Source organism: Talpa europaea, assembly GCF_964194135.1.
Source record: "Talpa europaea genome assembly, chromosome: 9".
Taxonomy (NCBI): Eukaryota; Metazoa; Chordata; class Mammalia; order Eulipotyphla; family Talpidae; genus Talpa; species Talpa europaea.
In genome coordinates this window covers 13,923,810-13,940,950 of record NC_140076.1, presented here as the reverse complement: position 1 = coordinate 13,940,950, position 17,141 = coordinate 13,923,810, and the positions used below count along the sequence as shown (strand labels likewise).

The 17,141-nt window shown below is 53.8% G+C and overlaps 1 protein-coding gene across 1 annotated transcript in view; it reads left to right on the top strand.

The window, feature by feature from the left end:
- RUNX3 (RUNX family transcription factor 3) overlaps positions 1 to 1,420 on the top strand; it is a gene marked incomplete at its 3' end in the record, with an annotated part of 53,212 nt that extends 51,792 nt beyond the window's left edge. The window contains exon 6 of the mRNA XM_084242598.1: positions 885 to 1,420. Within this exon, the coding sequence (XP_084098724.1) occupies positions 885 to 1,420 (536 nt within the window). The remainder of the gene's footprint in view (positions 1 to 884) is intronic.
- Between the last annotated feature and the right edge of the window lie 15,721 nt (positions 1,421 to 17,141).

Sequence of the window (17,141 nt, the reverse complement as noted above, 5' to 3'; positions counted from 1 at the left end):
ACTCTTTTGTTTTATTGAGGAAACATTGCTTTACAGCACTACATGGTTTAAGGTACGGGCCCATACCTCGTCCTGTGCATGTCACCAGAGCACCCATGGTCCTTTAGCCCAGACCATTGGGTCACTTCCCATTGGCCCCCATCCCACCCTCTCTTCCCCTCTAGCAGCCTCAGTTCTGCAGTCATCTCTCTAGGGTTTGTTTTGGTTTAGGTTTGCCAGTTCCTTTGTTTTGTTTCTCTGTATTCCACATACGCGTGAAATCCCATCTTTGTCTTCCTCCTTCTGACTTTGGCTTCGCATCATCCCCTCCCTCATCACCTCTAGTTCCACCCATGTTGTGGCAAATGGCAAGAGCTCATCTTTTTTATGGCTTAGTAGTATTCCATCATGCAGATATACCACATCTCATTAATCCACCCCTGTGTTGTCTTGCCAGCTCTTAACCACGAGCCGAGAGAGGTAGAAACTGCTGGGCCAGGCCTGCTGGGAGGCCTGACCTGTCTTTGCTCAGTGTTCCCCATTCCCAACAGTCCAACTGGGGTCCTACCTTCACCATTTCAACAGGCCTGTGCTCTGCTAGGTGTGAAGACGATTCCACAAGGAGGAAGAAAATCTTCCTCCTCCTCCCCCTGCTCTCCCAGGTGGGAAGGCCGCACGGCCCCTTCTGGCCCAGGCACCTGAGCCACCTGCCCCCAGGTGGGGTCCTGTTCTGAGTCAAGCTGGCTCCAGCTTCCGAGCAGCCCTTGGCAGAGCCCGCAGAGCCAGCTTTAGAATCAGGGGTCCCCAAACAGGCCTGGTCAACCAGCCCTCAGAGGTCGTCCGTGGAGAAAGACCCCCAGGGTGGCGTCAGGCTGCAACTGACCATGCTCTTTGCTGTCCCACAGGCACCTCGGACCTGAACCCTTTCTCCGACCCCCGCCAGTTTGACCGCTCCTTCCCGGCACTGCCAACCCTCACAGAGAGCCGCTTCCCAGACCCCAGGATGCATTATCCTGGTGCCATGTCGGCCGCCTTCCCCTACAGCGCCACGCCCTCGGGCACGAGCATCAGCAGCCTCAGCATGCCGGCCACCAGCCGCTTCCACCACACCTACCTCCCGCCCCCCTACCCCGGGGCCCCGCAGAACCAGAGCGGGCCCTTCCAGGCCAACCCGTCCCCCTACCACCTCTACTACGGCGCGTCCTCCGGCTCCTATCAGTTCTCCATGGTGGCGGGCAGCAGCAGCGGGGGCGACCGCTCCCCCACCCGCATGCTGGCCTCCTGCACCAGCAGCGCCGCCTCCGTGGCCGCCGGCAACCTCATGAACCCCAGCCTGGGTGGCCAGAGTGACGGCGTGGAGGCTGACGGCAGCCACAGCAACTCGCCTACCGCGCTGAGCACGCCAGGCCGCATGGACGAGGCCGTGTGGCGGCCCTACTGACTGCCGGGTGGAAGCGGATGGCCCCCGGCGGCGGCAGGGACCCCAAGGACTTTCCCAACAAGTGGCTGGCCCTGCTCTGAGGCTCAGGGCAGGAATGGGACTTAGGCTTCGGGCGACCATGGGCCCAGGGCAGGGGTACCCTGAGCTGTGGGCGGCTCTGAAGCATCCAGCGCCCCGGCCATGTCTTTTTACAGAGGGGCCAGGACCTCCCCCAGGACACCAGGCCCAGCCACATCCTAGTCATCTCATCCCACGTTCCTGAGGAATGTTCCTCTTCCTCTCCTCTCCCCTGGAATGACCTGATTGGTCATCTCTGCTCCAGGGAGAGCGGCCAGGGGCCCTGGGGAGACTCTCTCACCCTCCACCTTCCTCAGAGACCCTGCACCCCCTGGACCCAACCCTCCCTCTGCATTTACACAAATTGAGTCAGAACTGGAAGGTCCCCGCCCCCAAGAGGGGTTCCCTTCATTCATTTTGTCGATGGGATGGGCCCATCCAGAGGACCCAGGGAGTCAGTGGCAGAGATGGGGTGAAAACACAACCCTCCCCTCCTCCGCCAGTATTCCCAGATCTGCTTCCCCCCAAGTCCTGACAGCTCAGAAGCCCGTCCCGTCCCAGTGGTCGTGGGCCCCAGGCCTCAGAGTAGAGCAGCCTACGGCATCAGGCACCTCCAAGTAGGGGGAAGCCTGCAGGTGGGTTCTCCATGCACTTTACCAGCCCAAGGCATTCACCCTCTGATCTCTTAGTGGGGGGCTGGGGATCCCCCTTCTCCGAGGCTGGTCTCACACTCGCCATTGTTGGAGAGCATGGGACCAGCTAGGTCCTAGCAGCAGCAGGAGTGCCAGTGCTCCCGTCTCACGTCAGTCTGTGCTCCAGCGCAGCCTTGACAGAATTCAGTTTTAAAGCTGATCTGAGGAAAAGAAGCTTCAGTCAAACATGTTCAAACACATGACCTCTGACAGGTAAAGCCCTTTGTCATGAACAAGACCCTTCCCCTATCCGGCAAGGCTCTCGGTGCCGCCTCTAGGGCTGCGTCCCTTCAGCAGCGTCCAGCCAACTTCCAGCACCGGCTGACCCTGCTGGGCACCACGGGCAGTGCCAGCACATCACACATGTGGCAGGGCCGGTGCCCCAGGAGAGGCAGGTGCGGGTGGTGGAGTGACGAGGCCTCAGTGGTCAGTTCTGCCTGCCCCCCTCCCGCCCCAGGCTCTGAGGTGCAGGGTGCCCCTTGGTTTGCAGGGGGAAAAGCAGGCCTTGTCGAGGGTTCAGGCTGCATGAATTCTCTGGTCTGAGTTCTTTAGTTCCCGAAAGGCTTACATGGAAAAGGACAAGAAAGCTCTCATGAGAGCTAGACAGCACGTGGTTTTCAGAATTGTTTCAGATGGGTCCTCTGTGGATGTGGAAGCTGCCCCCCCCAAGGTCCCAGTGGTTGCCCCTGTAATAGCACCTGCCCTGCTGCACCCCCTCCCCAACCTGGAACAAGGGCGAAGTGCACACCTTTGTGCACTCTGGCAGGCTAGGAAGTCATTCTGATGGTCTTACTCGAACCCCTCTTGCTGCAGTTTCTCTTGTCTGGCCCTCACTGGAAAAAGCAGTCTCCATCTCTTCCATATAGCTGCCGGGGGTGTCCTGCTGGCTCCCTTCACCCAGGAAGCTCTCCACCCCTTCTCAGGAAGCGGCTACTACCCATTGCCCCGCTGCCTTCTTTGCTCCCCTTCTCTGTGGTTGCAAACTGGCCCCAGGCCCGCATGGGGCCGCCCTTGGGTTCCCAGTGCCCAGCACTTTGTAGCCCCACCCCAGATTACTACCCCTTCCTGACATCCAGGCCCTGGTGGGGCCAGGGGCAGGAATAAGCCACCCTCCCTCCTTCCACCCCTGACTAAAAGTGATAGCAGCCTGCTCAGTCTGTCTGAAGGCCCATGGCCGGTGCGGACGGCTGGCCTGGGAGACGGGTCCTTCCTTACAAGGCTGCTGTGAAGCTGTACCGGGCAAGCACCCTGACTTAGAAAGCACAAGGAAGCAGAGAGGCTCTGGTCTCCCTCTAAGCCTGTTGGTGGTGGGTGCGGAGCCTTTGTGACATATTGTCATGCCACGGTGTCCATGGCACCTGCTACACTCGGCTCTTCCATCCCAGAACTGGGAAGAGGGTGGGGAGGGGTGGAAATTGCTTTGCACTATAATTTGCTTGGTGTGTTTGTTTTTAATGCACAACTTGCTTGTACAGTAAACTGTCTGTCTTCTGTACTATTTAACTGTAAGATGGAATTTTGACTGATTTGTTACAATAATATAACTGAGATGTTGAAGGATCCCAATGCCAGGCTTCTGGGCTGTGTGCATGGGGTGGGCGAGGACAGCACCTCCCACTGTCCCTGAGGCAGGGCCTGGGGGCAAGGGAAGGACAAAACCCAATGTTTTGGAGACCCTCTGCCCCCACCAGTGCCTTGACTTCTCTGCGTCCACCTCCATCAGCACCTGCCACAGAGACTAGCCTGGGCAGAGGGGTTGGGGGGCTGGAAACCCAGAGGGATGTCAAGTCTTCAAGTGCCCACACATGCAGCCCTGGTTTTTTCACAAGCAAATAGAAGTAGCGCCCCTCTTCCAGCTTGGTCCCCAGCCTCAGAGTTGGGGGGGAGTGGGGAGCATAAAGCAGCCTGGGTGAGAGGAGGCCCATGTTTGCTGGAACAGTGGCAAGCTCGCAGCAGTCAGAACTACAAAGCAAGCAGCTACATCAGCTCCCTCGTTTTGCAGATGAGGCCACCGAGGTGCAAAGAGGGGGTGTCATCTGGCTCCACATCTCTCTGGAGTTGTTTGTGGCTGATGATGGGAGCTGGGGTGTGATGATAGTCTTGCCTTCTCACCCTACCCCCATCCTGCCAGCAGGGAGGTCTGGACGGGGGTGGGGGGGGCGGATTTTCATAAAATAGACCTTATTTTCAAGTGAAAATATTTCAAAACCTGCTGCTACATCTGTGCCCTGTTCACTTGGCTTGGTCTGCCTAAACCCAACAACCAAAAAGCAGTGAAGGCTCATGGTCACGTTTAGACCCCAGTCCCTGGCCTCACCCCAGCAGCAGCCTGGCCCAGGGGCCTCAGATTCTCTGTGGGCAGCTCTGTGTGGTGTCTGCCTGGGCGAGCAGTGCTAATCCTGAAGCAGCATCGACAGGTCAAAACTCTGCTTCCATATATGTATTTATTTGGAGTGACTTTGTAGGAAGTGATAGGGACTGGAGGGGACCACAGTGTAAGTCTCCCCACTGGCCACATTTTGGAGCCACAGCCGACGGGAGAGGAACTGTGGCCTCCGGAACTCTTGACCCAAAGCCCCATCACTTTCACCTCAGCAGGCACAGAGCCACACAGACCAGCACCAGCCTCCTAAGTGGAAAACAGCGCTCAGGGATGTCCGGGGCTGGCCTGGGTGAGAGTAGGAGGGCTGTGGGCCTAAGTGCGCAGTAACCAAAGCAGCCTGCAGGTGGCAGCAGGTGGGACAAGTGCGCCGTGCCTTGAAGACTTAGCTGCCAGAATTCAGGTCAGGTATTAGACCTTCCAGCCCTCCGCAGTTTCATCCCTGGAAGGACCCGGAGACGTCTTGGTATGTAGGAAGTGTCCTTCCTTCTTTAGCTCGTGGCTGCCGGAGATCCCTGTCCCTTTCTGCGCCTCCCTTTTAATTCATCTGTGACATGAACACCTGCTATGTGGCAGGCGGATAGTAGAATCACAGGTCCTAAAGCCCTGCTTTGAATAGGGGTTTACCCGACTTAAAAGAAAGGTTGACTTAAAGGCAGGGTTGACATCCCAGTCTAGCAACCCCAGCCACCTGGAGCCAGGACCCGGGTTCATCCACCACCCAAGCCACCAGCTGGAGCTTAGGACCAGAAGCAGCCGATCCAGAGAGAGGCAGCCATTTTGCTCCAGCATCTGAGACTGGGAATTCCATTTTAAAGATGATAGGAGTCCCTCAGTTTTAGCAATGCCTGTAGTCTCACCAGTTCACTCACGGCCCACAGCTGGCCTGGTGCAGGCCTCGGGGCTCCCAGAGTAGCATCCTGGCCCCAAGGCTGTTCTAGGCACCTCCTAAAGTTGCGGTAACCTCCAGGGAAACCTGCCCTCACCCCTCCAGGCTTAGGGAGCAGCCCTGCACTGCTGGGCTTCCAGCTGCAGAGATAACCTGAGCTTTTATTCAGAGAAACGGACATCCTAGGGGGTTTTCAGGCCTGAGTTAATGGCATGCGCACAAGGGGGGAGTTGGGTCAGATGCTGCTGATATGAGGAATTGCCCCAGGCTGTAGCCCATAAACACAGCCATTCGGCCCCAGCCCCGCCCCCCAGCATGGCCAGCGCACAGCCCTCAGCCGCAGCAGACACCAGCCGGCCGGCCCCGTGAGTGGGGACTGCATCTCGGTAGGTCGGTTCATTTTGGGATCGTAAATGAAATGAGCTGTCAAGCAGATGGGGATGGGGGGAGCCAGAGTGAAAGAATGGACTGTTCCTCACGGAAACCCAGAATGCCCCCCACTCCTCCCCATGAGGGCTGGGAGCTGGGAGGGGGTGAGGAGCCACATCCCCCCCAATATCCGCATCCACACCTGTGTGGTCCAGCAGCTCGAGGAGTCGGGGGAGCCGGATTCCAGGCTTCCTATTTTTAGTTTTGCAGCTAAATGCACACTGTTTGTTTTATATATTTATATTCACCCGCAGAGAGCGCCTGCCCTGAGCCCAGCCCGGAGGAAGCCCTCCGGTGGTGGGGAGCAGAGCACCCTCGAGCCAGCTTGCTGGAGCCTCTCTCCCTTTGGGCCCACGCCCACTGCTGGAAACAGTTGTGGCCTCTTTGGTGTCCTAATGGGCAGCAGCTGTTTGGGCCACACCACCCCGCTTTCGAGCTTGGTGTCTGCAGGCCCTGACCACAGTTCTTTGCCAAACAAAGGCCCAAGCCCATGCCACCCCAGGTGCTAGACAGTGAGGACCACAAGAATAAGTCACTGCCGAGCCCTGGAAGAGCTCCTAGGGCAGGAGGGCCGGCAAACAGGTACGCTGAGCCTTGGGCTACCTGGTGTAGATAAGAGATGGAAAGATGAGTAGAAATTCTCAGGGCAGAGGTGCAGCAGGAGGGCCTTCTAAGGGGAGGGAGCCCTGTGGGCCAAGGCCTGGAGGACAGGGATGTGGTGCGAGGCAGAAGGCAGAGCGGCAGTGGAGTCATGGTAACGGGATGGGGCAGGTGCAGGTGTGGGTCTGGGCACTGGAGGTCGAGCTGTGGGACTTGGATTGGGGGCTGCGGGCACCAGGGAGTCAGGCTATGGGGCGTTGGCACACTGAGGTAGCTGTGTGCTGGAGGGCATCGCCGTGGTGCATGGGGTGCAGAGGCGCAGAGACCTGCCCACAGGCTGTGAAGCAGCCCAGGCCAAGTGGTAGGAGGAGGAGCTAACATCCCTACAGCCTCGTTAGCATTAGAGTCACAGGAAAGACCCAGCCGAAACCTCAGGGCGAAGCCTCTCTGGTGCTCAGGGCTCCTGGCAGGAGATGGAGCCACTGGGATCGGGTCCTTTTTTTTTTAAGATTGATTTATTTATTTATACAAGAACCAGGGTACAGGCCAGAATTGCGGGAGGGTGAGACGGTTCACCAGAGACAGAGCGGGGAGCAAAACAGGTAGACTGACGAAACACACTGCTGAGGGGAGCAGCGGTCGAGTCAGGAGAGGTCTGCTGCGCCATGCGGGAGCCTCGCCGGGCTGCCAGGATCAAACCCGCGCTGCAGAGGCTGCGGACAGCTTCACAGTGCAGCGCTCAACCCGCTGCGCCACCAGGGGAGGCCCTGGGATCAGGTCTTAATGATAGTTTTTGGCTTTGCCCCCTCCCCCAGGAAGCCTGGGCCCACTGGCCCCATTGCATGCCCACCCTCAGATCACACCCATGGCCACACACAGCCCCTCACACTTAAGGATTCAGGACTGAGTTCAATCCAGACACCGCACTCTCCACGGCCCAAGGATGTTATGATTATAAATAAGGCCCTGAATCCGAGGTTCCTGAGCTCTAGGTATTAAATTTGAAGAACACATTTCCAAACTACACAAAATAATATAGAGGTATTAGAGAAAAAAATGGATATACAGACCACCAAAAAGGACACAGGAAAAACTAACCATAGTTTCACCCCCCCTCCAAAGAGAACAACTGATAATATTTTCAGGTTTTCCCCCATCCAACTCTTTTTTTTAATCTATAAATATGTGAATGTTTTTCTAGGAATAAACACTTTTCTAGTCAGTCTATATATAGTACATATACAGTAAATCAATTAGTGTAATTCAAACAGAAATAAAAAGTAAAGTCAAAGAATGGGAACACTGGAATGATGGGATTATAGCTGTTTCTGTTGCATCGTTATATTTTTCTGTTTTATAAGTTTTCTAAAATGAGCACATTTCTTAGGGGTCTAGTTCATTAGACGCCTAGACCTTGATACATACGCAGGCAGAGGTGTTCAGTGCATGCTTGTAATTAACTCAGGTGTCACCTCTTCCAGGGAGCCCTCCCTGATAACCCATGCTGGGTTTGGTGCCTTCTCTTTGCATCTTTAGAATAATTATAATAAAATAACAGCTAATACTACATGCCAGTCACTATTATAAAGTATTTTGCCTTTTTACACTCAGCTCATTGGGGCACGTACTGTCATTATATCTATTTTGCAGACTGAAGGGTGAGCACAGAATTCCTTCCCAGTCCTAATCGAGGCAGAACAATACCCCAAAAGGTGGAGTTTTAATTTCCCATCAGCTAAAGGTCCTGGAGGCTTGGCACATGAATTAAGTCAGCTTTAGGCAAAAGCACACCTGAGTTTGTGCTGGCTGCCTCAGACTTGCTATCAAGTCTGATCAAAAGAGGTGAGGACTGTCTTTTCCATAAGCAGGAGCAGCGAGGACACGAGGCTTTGGGGTAACGTGCCCACCCCCTTGTCAGGCTTCTCAGAGCACAGGATGGAAAGACAGAAATCACCCTGTCCCCTCCGGCGACGCCAGTGGAGGGTGCCCTGGGGGGAGGCCTCCTGGAGATGGCCCGGGCCTTGCTGGCAGGGCCACACTCCCCGCTCTGCGCACAGTGGGAGTATCTGCCGAGGTGGCAGCCTCTCTCTGCCTCAAACAAGTTCTGTTTCTTTTCCCATGAAAACAACTCAGTCCTCAATCACTGACGCCTGAAATTAGAAAAATACGAGGTCCATATTATCATAAAACTATTTTAACACGGCGGGGCCCTCTTGGTGGCAGAAGGGGTGGCCGGGAGGCCATGGCAACCCCTTCCAGTCGCAGCCCCAGAGAAGGCTCAGAGGGACAAGAAATTTGGTTTTCATTAGCGCGAATGTGAGGAGTTCTGTCGCTCTGAATGGACCTTTGATTCTGGCTGGCGGTGGAATCTTTCCAGGACTCAGGGAGTTTTGTTTTGTTTTGTTTTTTTCATATAAAATGGGCCAGGCCCTTCCAGCTTATATCTCCCTGAACTACACGGGAATTGGGCAACACCCCAACCTCTTGACTTCTAAAGTCAACAGCTGGGGCGGGCAGGAGAGGCACCGAGACCATTCTGCTTTATTGACTCTGAGGTTTTATTAAAAATGTTATGTTTCCTTGAGGGCTGTGCCAGACCCAACAAGAAGACCGACCGGTGAGGGGCTGGCACAGGCCAAGGGACTTTCACCACCTGGAAGACAGCCCACCTTGACCTGCTTTCTCCCACCCCAGTGGCCCCCCAAAATGGCCTCCCCTTTAGAAACTCCACAGAAAACCCCGCTCTCTCTTTCCCTCTGTCTACTTTAAGCAAAAGAACACGAGCCTGTGCTTTTATTTGGTCGATACATACTGGTTGGGCCCCTGTGTGGTGCTGGGTGTTGGGTGCAGGAAGCTTAACTGCTGCACCCCCCCGACCGGCACTTAACCACAGGTTGGAGAGAACGGCCCTGTGCAGACCTGACGATTAGGACATGACTTCAGGGAGGAAGAGCACAATAAGAAATAAACGGGAACGATGGAGGAAGATGGCAATGGTGGCTCATGGGTCAGGCAAAGCCTCTCAGGAGGTGTCTGTGGGCGCCGTGACTGAGCAGGTACAGCAGGCCCGGCTAGCGTGCTGCAGGGGCTGCTTTTCCGGGGCTGGTCAACAGCGCCTGGAACTGGGAATGCAGCTCTTGGCTTGGCTGAGAGTCCTTGTGACGGGCACAGCAGAGGCGCCGAGGCAGCTGCACTTTGCCTGTGGCACAGCAGACACCTCTGTGCCCTGCCCATGGCCCGCACCTCCGCTCCCTGTCAAGGTGTCATCACAGCGGCCATCTTAGGTAGGCTCCCTGGATCCAGAGGTGGGGGTTTTGTGGAGTGGGCTTTCAGGAGACGTGGCATGAGAAAAGCAGGACAGCGCACTGGCAGACAGATAATCGTGGTATCGCTAGGCTGGAGGCTATCCTCAGGCCGGTCCCACGGTGACCTCTGGAGCAAGAACTGTGCCACCTGGGTGGCCTCCTGGAACCAACCTGCTGTGCTCCTGTCAGTCAGCCAGACTGTGTGGCAGGTGGGTCCTGGAGGGGTACGACATCCCTGGGGAGAGCCCTGCGATTTGGAGGAGCTCAGTCCTCCAGAGAAGGTGGCAGATATGAGCTGCCAGCAGCCAAGGCTACTGATGCCAACATGGTGGGCCTGAGTGAGGCCACGGAATGTCAAGACAACCAAGGACATTGTAGTGGACACTACTGGAGAGTGACCCCCATGCATGCCAGAGGCTCAAAGATGCAGCCCATGAAGAATCACAAGGCCCTGTGAGGCAGGTCCCTTCAAGGCTTTCCCGCCTGTCAGGCCTGCCCCCCACACCCCCTATGGGTACCTGTCTTCAGCTGGGCTGCCCGGGGCAGAGTTGAGAAGAGGATTCATATGAAAGTGAATTTCTTGAAGTGCTCCTTTGAGAAACCATGAGCTGCCAGGGAACACAAGAAAGCCAGGGTGAGGCTGGCCTGAGAGGCAGAGGGGCCCCTGCAGTGTGGGGGCTCAGAGTTTGCTCCTAACCCCAAGCAAGTGAGCTGGGCTTTCATGCGCTGCCTGCATAACTGTTAGTTGTTATCATGCTACGGCCACCCTAGGGGACATCAATACCCAGGCACTGTGTGTGTGTGTGCGTGCATGCATGCGTGCTTGCACGAGTGCATCATGCTCAAAGCAGCTCTAGTTGCTCAAGCAGAGGCCGCTAGAAACCCAGGTGCAGGCTGTTAGAAGCAAGGGCATGTAGGGGCTCACAGTAATGGGTGTCTTCCACAGCCTTCCTCCCGGTTTTGCTCTTGGCATTGCCTGATATGCTGGTTTACATAGTGACCCCCTCTAAACATGTGTCCTTTTCGGAACCCCAGAATGTGACCTTACGTGGAAATCGGGTCCCTGCTGATGGAATCAGTTCAGATGAAGTCCGACTGGGCCCTTTATCCAATATGGCTGCCGTCCTCACCAAGGAGAGGCGATCCTGAGACAGAGAATGGGGAGAAGGCCCTGTGAAGAAGGCAGCCTTGAAAGGATATGTCTACAAGTCAGAAGACACCGAGGCCGGCACCACCCAAAGCCAGGAGAGAAGCAGGGAGCAGCGTACCCCCAGGCCTCAGAAAGAATGACTCTGCCAACACCTTGATTTCAGATTTCTAGCTCTCAAAACTGTGAGCTATTACATATCTGTTCTTTTAAGCCACTCCATTGGATGCACTTTGTTACAAATAATTCTGGGAAACAAATGCATCTGGGGACATCTGTAGGATGGGGACGAGCACAGAGCCACCCGGCTTTGTCCAGGAGGCCAGCAGGCCCGCACCACCATCATCTGGCCAAGAGACTCGGAAAGACACTTACGTTCCAAAAAAGAAACGAGAAAAGGAAAAACCACACACTCGCACCTCCTTCCAGGAGTGAGGAGCTGCCGCCCCACCCAGCAGGAACCTGGTCTGGGTTGTGGACAGGAGCACCACCAGTCTGAGGTGGAAAACATATCCAAATGTTCCTGAAGTTGTTTTTGGAACCACATCGTGCCATATGGGAGAGGTGCCGGGGCTGGCAGTTGGGCCAAGGCCCAGTGAAGGGAAGACACGAGAGCATCTGGGTACCAGGCAAGCAAAGAGGGGAATTGTACTCTTTGTTCCCAAGACCCCTTGTCCGTGAATGTGGTCTATGAAGAGCAGAGGAGGAGCAGCCTGGTTGGGGTCTTGCCACACTGGTGACCTGAGCCAAAGACCCGTGGCCATAGAGGAGCATCAACCCAGAGCGGAGGAAATCTTCAAGGAGCAAGAACCCTCTAGAAACAGCAGCTCCCCAAACTTCATTCACTCGAATCCTACCTTTCTGCTCTTTGTCGTATCTGGCCCATATCAGTCACATTAGTGTTTTCCTTGACATTTTTCCTTTGCAATGTTGCCTCTTCTTGGTCTCTTCAACAAAAAGTGTTGGGGCAACTGGAAGTCCACATGCAAGGAAGAGGGAAGGTGGGTCCCTACCTCAGACCACATGCAAAAGCCAACTCAAAATAGATTAAAGAGGGCCTCCCTGGTGGCGCAAGGGGTTAAGCACCGCACTATGAAGCAATCCGCAGCCTCTGCAGCACAAGTTCGATCCCTGGCCAAGGAGCTACCCACATGGCACAGACCTCTCCTGTTTCACCCGCTGCTCCCCTCAGCAGTGTGTTTCAGTCAGTCTCCTGTTCTGTTCCCCACTCTGTCTCTGGAATATCCTCTCACCCCCCACATCTCTTACCAGTACCCCAGCTCTTGTATGCATAAATAAATAATTTTTTTTAAAAAAGGATCAAAGACCTAAATGTGAAACTGAAAAAGCACTAGAGCTATAAAACTCTCAGAAGAAAATGTAGAGATTAAATCTTCAAACCCTGAATTTGTCAATGGATTCTTAGCTATGGTGCCACAGAACAAGCAACAAAGGGAAAAAAATAGATAAATTGGACTTCATCAAAATTAATTTGTGTTTCAAGAGACATTAGCAATAGAATAAAAAGGCAACCCACAGAAGTGGGGAAAACATTTACAAGACAAATATCTGATAAGGAATTAATATCCAGACTAATGACAGAACTCTTAAAACTCAACAACAACAAAAACAACCCAATTCAAAAATGAGCCAAGAACTTAACTAGACATTTATCCAAAGAAGATAAACAAGAGGCCAAGGAGGACATGAAAAGAAGCTCAACATCAGCAATAAAGGGAAATGAGAGTGAAAACCAGAAAACCGCAACGAGATGCCATGTCACATCCACCAAAATGGCTGTAATTGAAGAATAAAGAATCTACTTATACTCTTTACACACAAACAATCGTAACAGCACTATTCTCAGTAGAGATGATCCAGAATGTAAAGATAATCCAAATGTCTATCAGTGGATTAATGGACAAAGCTAATGTAATTCATCAGTAAAAAGGAATGACATTACAACAGATAAACTTGAAATATTTTACCAAGTCAAATAAGTTAGACACAAAAGATCACTTATTGTATGATTCATTTATATGAAATATCCAGAATAATTAAATCCATGGAGACAGAAAGCATGTTAGAGGTTTCTAGAAGATGGTGGAAGAGGAGTGACTGTTTGATGGATATAGGGCATGTTTTGGAAGTAGAGGTGATGGTTATACAACATTGTAAATGTGTTAAATGCTACTGGATTGTATATCAGTATACGTGGAAATAGCAAATAACAGAAACAACCCAAGTGCCCATTACTGGATGAAGGGGTAAACAAACTGTGGTAGATCCATTCAAAGGAATATTATTTGCCCCGAAAATGAAAAGAAGTACTGATACCTGCTACAACATGATGAACCCTGGAGACATTATGCTTTCCTAAGTGAAACAAAATATCACACATAAGATTCTATTTGTATTAAATATCCAGAATATAAAAATCCAGAGAGACAGGCCATAGATTAGTGGTTTTCAAGGGTGGGAGGAGGAGGGAGTGGGGAGAGACAGCAACACCTCCCTGCTCATGGGCAGCCTGAGGAGCAAGTGCTGTGGTTCTCCAAGTTTAGGTTTCTGCAGAATCTCCTGGAAGGCTTGTTAAAATACACATTACTAGCCACATTACTAGCCAGATTCAGAGTCAACAGGAACCCAATAATTTTTATTGGGTTTAATTTTTAATTTTTATTTCCTATAAGTTCCCCAGTAATGTGGATGCTGCTGAGCTCTGGACCACACTTTGAAAACCACTAAACTAATCCATGTAAAGTGCCCTGGGTCACACGCAGAGCAAGGGTTCAGTATCCCCACCCCGAGCATGCTTCAATTATTCCCAGTTAATCCTGGGTTATCTTGGTTATCCAGCTGGGGAAACCGAGGCCCAGAGAAGGCAGTAGCTACCTGGAGTCTAGAACGGGACGTGGCAGGTCTGGGACTAGAGCCGAAGTAGTCTGTGCCAGGCAGGAGCAGACACGCGTCCCTTGGTGTTCCCCACAGTCCCTGAGACACACTTAGGTCCATTCCACACACCCCACACTTCAACCCCCTCACTCCATCCTCTGCAAGCTCATTCCAATCTCCCAACCCACTTGGAGGTTTATCTACACCCACCGCTCTGCATCCTGCTTAGTGCCACCCAATTCCTCAGCCCCAGAGCAGGCGTCAGCCTGGCCCACTGAGGTCCTGAGGTCTCCAAAAGGATCACGTAAGGATGATGGACAGGCTCACACTGAGCCTGCTCCTGGGGATTTGCAGAGAGGACCTTCACCCAGGCAGGCGTCAGGATGAAGTCTCTCCCCTCAAGGCCTGACATCACTCACGGCCCTGCCCTGGGTCAGTGGGGCGGGGCGCTGGGCTTCAAAGGGAAACATAGATTCTAAGAGGCACTGTTTCTCATACTTGAATATCTCCGAACCTGGGTGTGTCTCACATTAGCCCTTGGCCAGAGGCCCTCTGGATAGAGTTGTCACTGCCTGCACATGCCAGATATCACTCTAGAATGGGTTTCTGTGGCTTGGAAGAAAATCTTGGAGACAATAGAAGAGTATTCTTCTAACCTCTAGAAACCAAGTGGTGGTGGGGACAGGGCGGGAAGCTGGAATCAGACCTGTTCTGTTGCATTCCTCACCTGGGAGTCAAAAATGGGGAGCAGAGCCAGGCAGGGTCCAGCACCAGGGACTCCAGGTCCTCTGTGGATTCTAAGAAATCCTGCTTCAGAGTGATGCCCTCGGTGGAGGGGGGTTGGGAGGGCACAGAGGTGCTGGAAATGTCTCTCCGGATCCCAGTGGTGGTTGGTGTTATGCTGGAGATTAGTGTTATGCTTTATTTATGGTGGTGGTTAATGTTATACTTTATTTTTATATAAGCATAGTTTCCTTCCATATGAATTTATTTTCATAGAAAGAATCCTTTCATGTCTATGCAAGACCTGGGATTAAAAGAGCTTTTTCCTAAGTGTGGAAAAAAATGCCATGTGATAAGACAGTACTGTATCTTCATTTAATTGACAGTGTGATTATTTCCTGGGGGGTGTAAATAGTGCTTTGTACACCCAGTGATGTCCTAGGCCTGTTGGCATCTAGCAACGTGTACGTTTCATAGGTGCTCCCAAGAGGTGGTGAGAACACAGGACCAGGAGCCCAAGGCCTGGTTACAGGCGAGGATTTGCCCTGTGTGACCTTGAGCAAGTCAGCGCCCTCCTCTGGGCCCTGGTCTCTCTCAAGTATGGACAATACTACCTCTACCTCTTGGAGCTGTCGGGAAGATGAAAGTAATACTGGGTGTGGCTCATTCTAGCTCCAGGCTGGGAACTCAGGAGGGGCTGCTTGGCTGGGGTCCCTGCTGACAGCCCCCACCCTTGCCCCCGCCCCAGCCCCTGCCAGCGGGATCTGCAGAAGAGCAGGCCAGCAGGGACCTGGCGTGACAGAACGCACTGGGGAGAAGGTGAAGGTGGTGCACCCTCCGCCAGAGACCTCTCAGAGCCACAGGCCATGGCTGGGCGAGGCGTCCAAGGGAAACAGAAAACGGGGAGCCAACTCAGCATGCACCTGAGCTAACACCCCACTTCCACACATTGAAACATCTGTGGATCGTGATTAGACCCTCCGCCCAGCCCGCCTCAGGTCATTTGAGAATAGAGAAGTGGCTGCGGGAAGAGCCTCTCGGGTCAGTGCTGGGCTGAGCCCGGGCTGGGACAGAAGCTCGCAGCCCCCCTGCTGTGCTGGGGCGCCCACGTGGCCCCAGGTTCAGATCCCAGCTGGCTCTGTCTCTTGCGAGGTGAGTGGCCCGGGCGCCCTCCCACGGGGCTTCAGATTCTCCCTCTGCGAAGTGGGGATCACAGTAGTGGCTGAGTCCCCGTGGCCAGCCCGCCCCTCTGTCCACGGGCATCTAGGTTGGCTGCGGGTCTGGGCCCCTGTGAGGAGCGCTGCTCGGAGCTCAGGAGGCCAAAATCTTCTGGAATTCTGTTTTCCATATTCTCTGGGTAAAGACCTGAAAGTGGCATTTCTGGATCTTATGTTCTTTCCATTATCCGCTTTTTAAGAATTTTCCGTACCGTTTTCCATAGAGGCTGCACCAATGGACATCGCCACCCACAGCGTACAAAAGTTCCTTTTCCTCCACACCTTCCCCAACGCTGCTTTTCCAATCTTTTTAAAAATAACACTCATTGGGGTGAGGCGACAGCCCATCATGTTTTGCATCCCTCCTGAGAGGTGACACTGAGCAATGCATGTGTGTGGGGGGCGGGGTAGGTGGGGTGGGGTGTGTGTGTGTGGATTGTGTGGTGTGGGGGGTGTGTGGTATGTGTGTGGTATGTGTGTGTGTAGTGTGTGGTGTGGAGGATATGTGGTGTGTGTGTGTGGTATGTGGTATGGAGGGGTGTGGTGTGTGTGGTGTGGGGGTGTGTGAGTGTAGTGTGGGGGTGTGTGGAGTAGGGTGTGAAGGGCTGTGTGTATGGTGTGGGGTGTGTGGTGTGGGGGTTGTGTGGTGTGTGTGTGGTGTGAGGGGGGTGTGGGAGGATGTATGTGGTGTGGTGTGGGGAGGGTGTGGGGAGGGTGTGGGGAGGGTGTGGGGGTGTGTGCGGTGTGGTGTGTGATGTGTGTGTGTAGGGAGAGGAGGGTGTGGGGGGGATGTGTGTGGGGTGTGGTGTGAGGAGGGTGTGTGTGTGTATGTGTGTGTGGAGTGGGGAGGGTGTGTGGCTGTGTGTGGTATGTGATGTGAGAAGGGCGTGTGTGAGTATGTGTGTGGTGTGTGGTGTGGGGAGGGTGTGGGGGTGTGTGTATGGTATGTGTGTGGTATGTGGTGTGTATGTAGTGTGAGGGTGTGTGTGTGTGGTATGGGGAGGGTGTGTGTGTGCGTGTATGTGTGGGGTATGGGGAGGGTGTGTGTGTGTGTGTATGTGTGGGGTATGGGGAGGGTGTGTGTGTGTGTGTGTGTGTGTGTGGTGTGGGGAGGATGTGTGTGTGTGTGGTGTGTGTGCGCGCGCGTGCACATGCGTACACACACCTGTGGCCCAGCCCATCTGTACGTGTTGGGAGATGTGTCTGTTGGGTCTTTTGTTCACTTTTGGTTTGGGTTGTCTTTCTGATGCAGAGCTGTCGGAGTTCCTCATATCTTTTGGACATGAGCCCGTGCTGGACGGGCGCTGCTGTCTTCTTCTTGCTCGTTGACCTCCACGAAGGGCCTGTCATAAGCAAGGTCTCCTGCCGGGAGGGAGAGTCAAGCTAG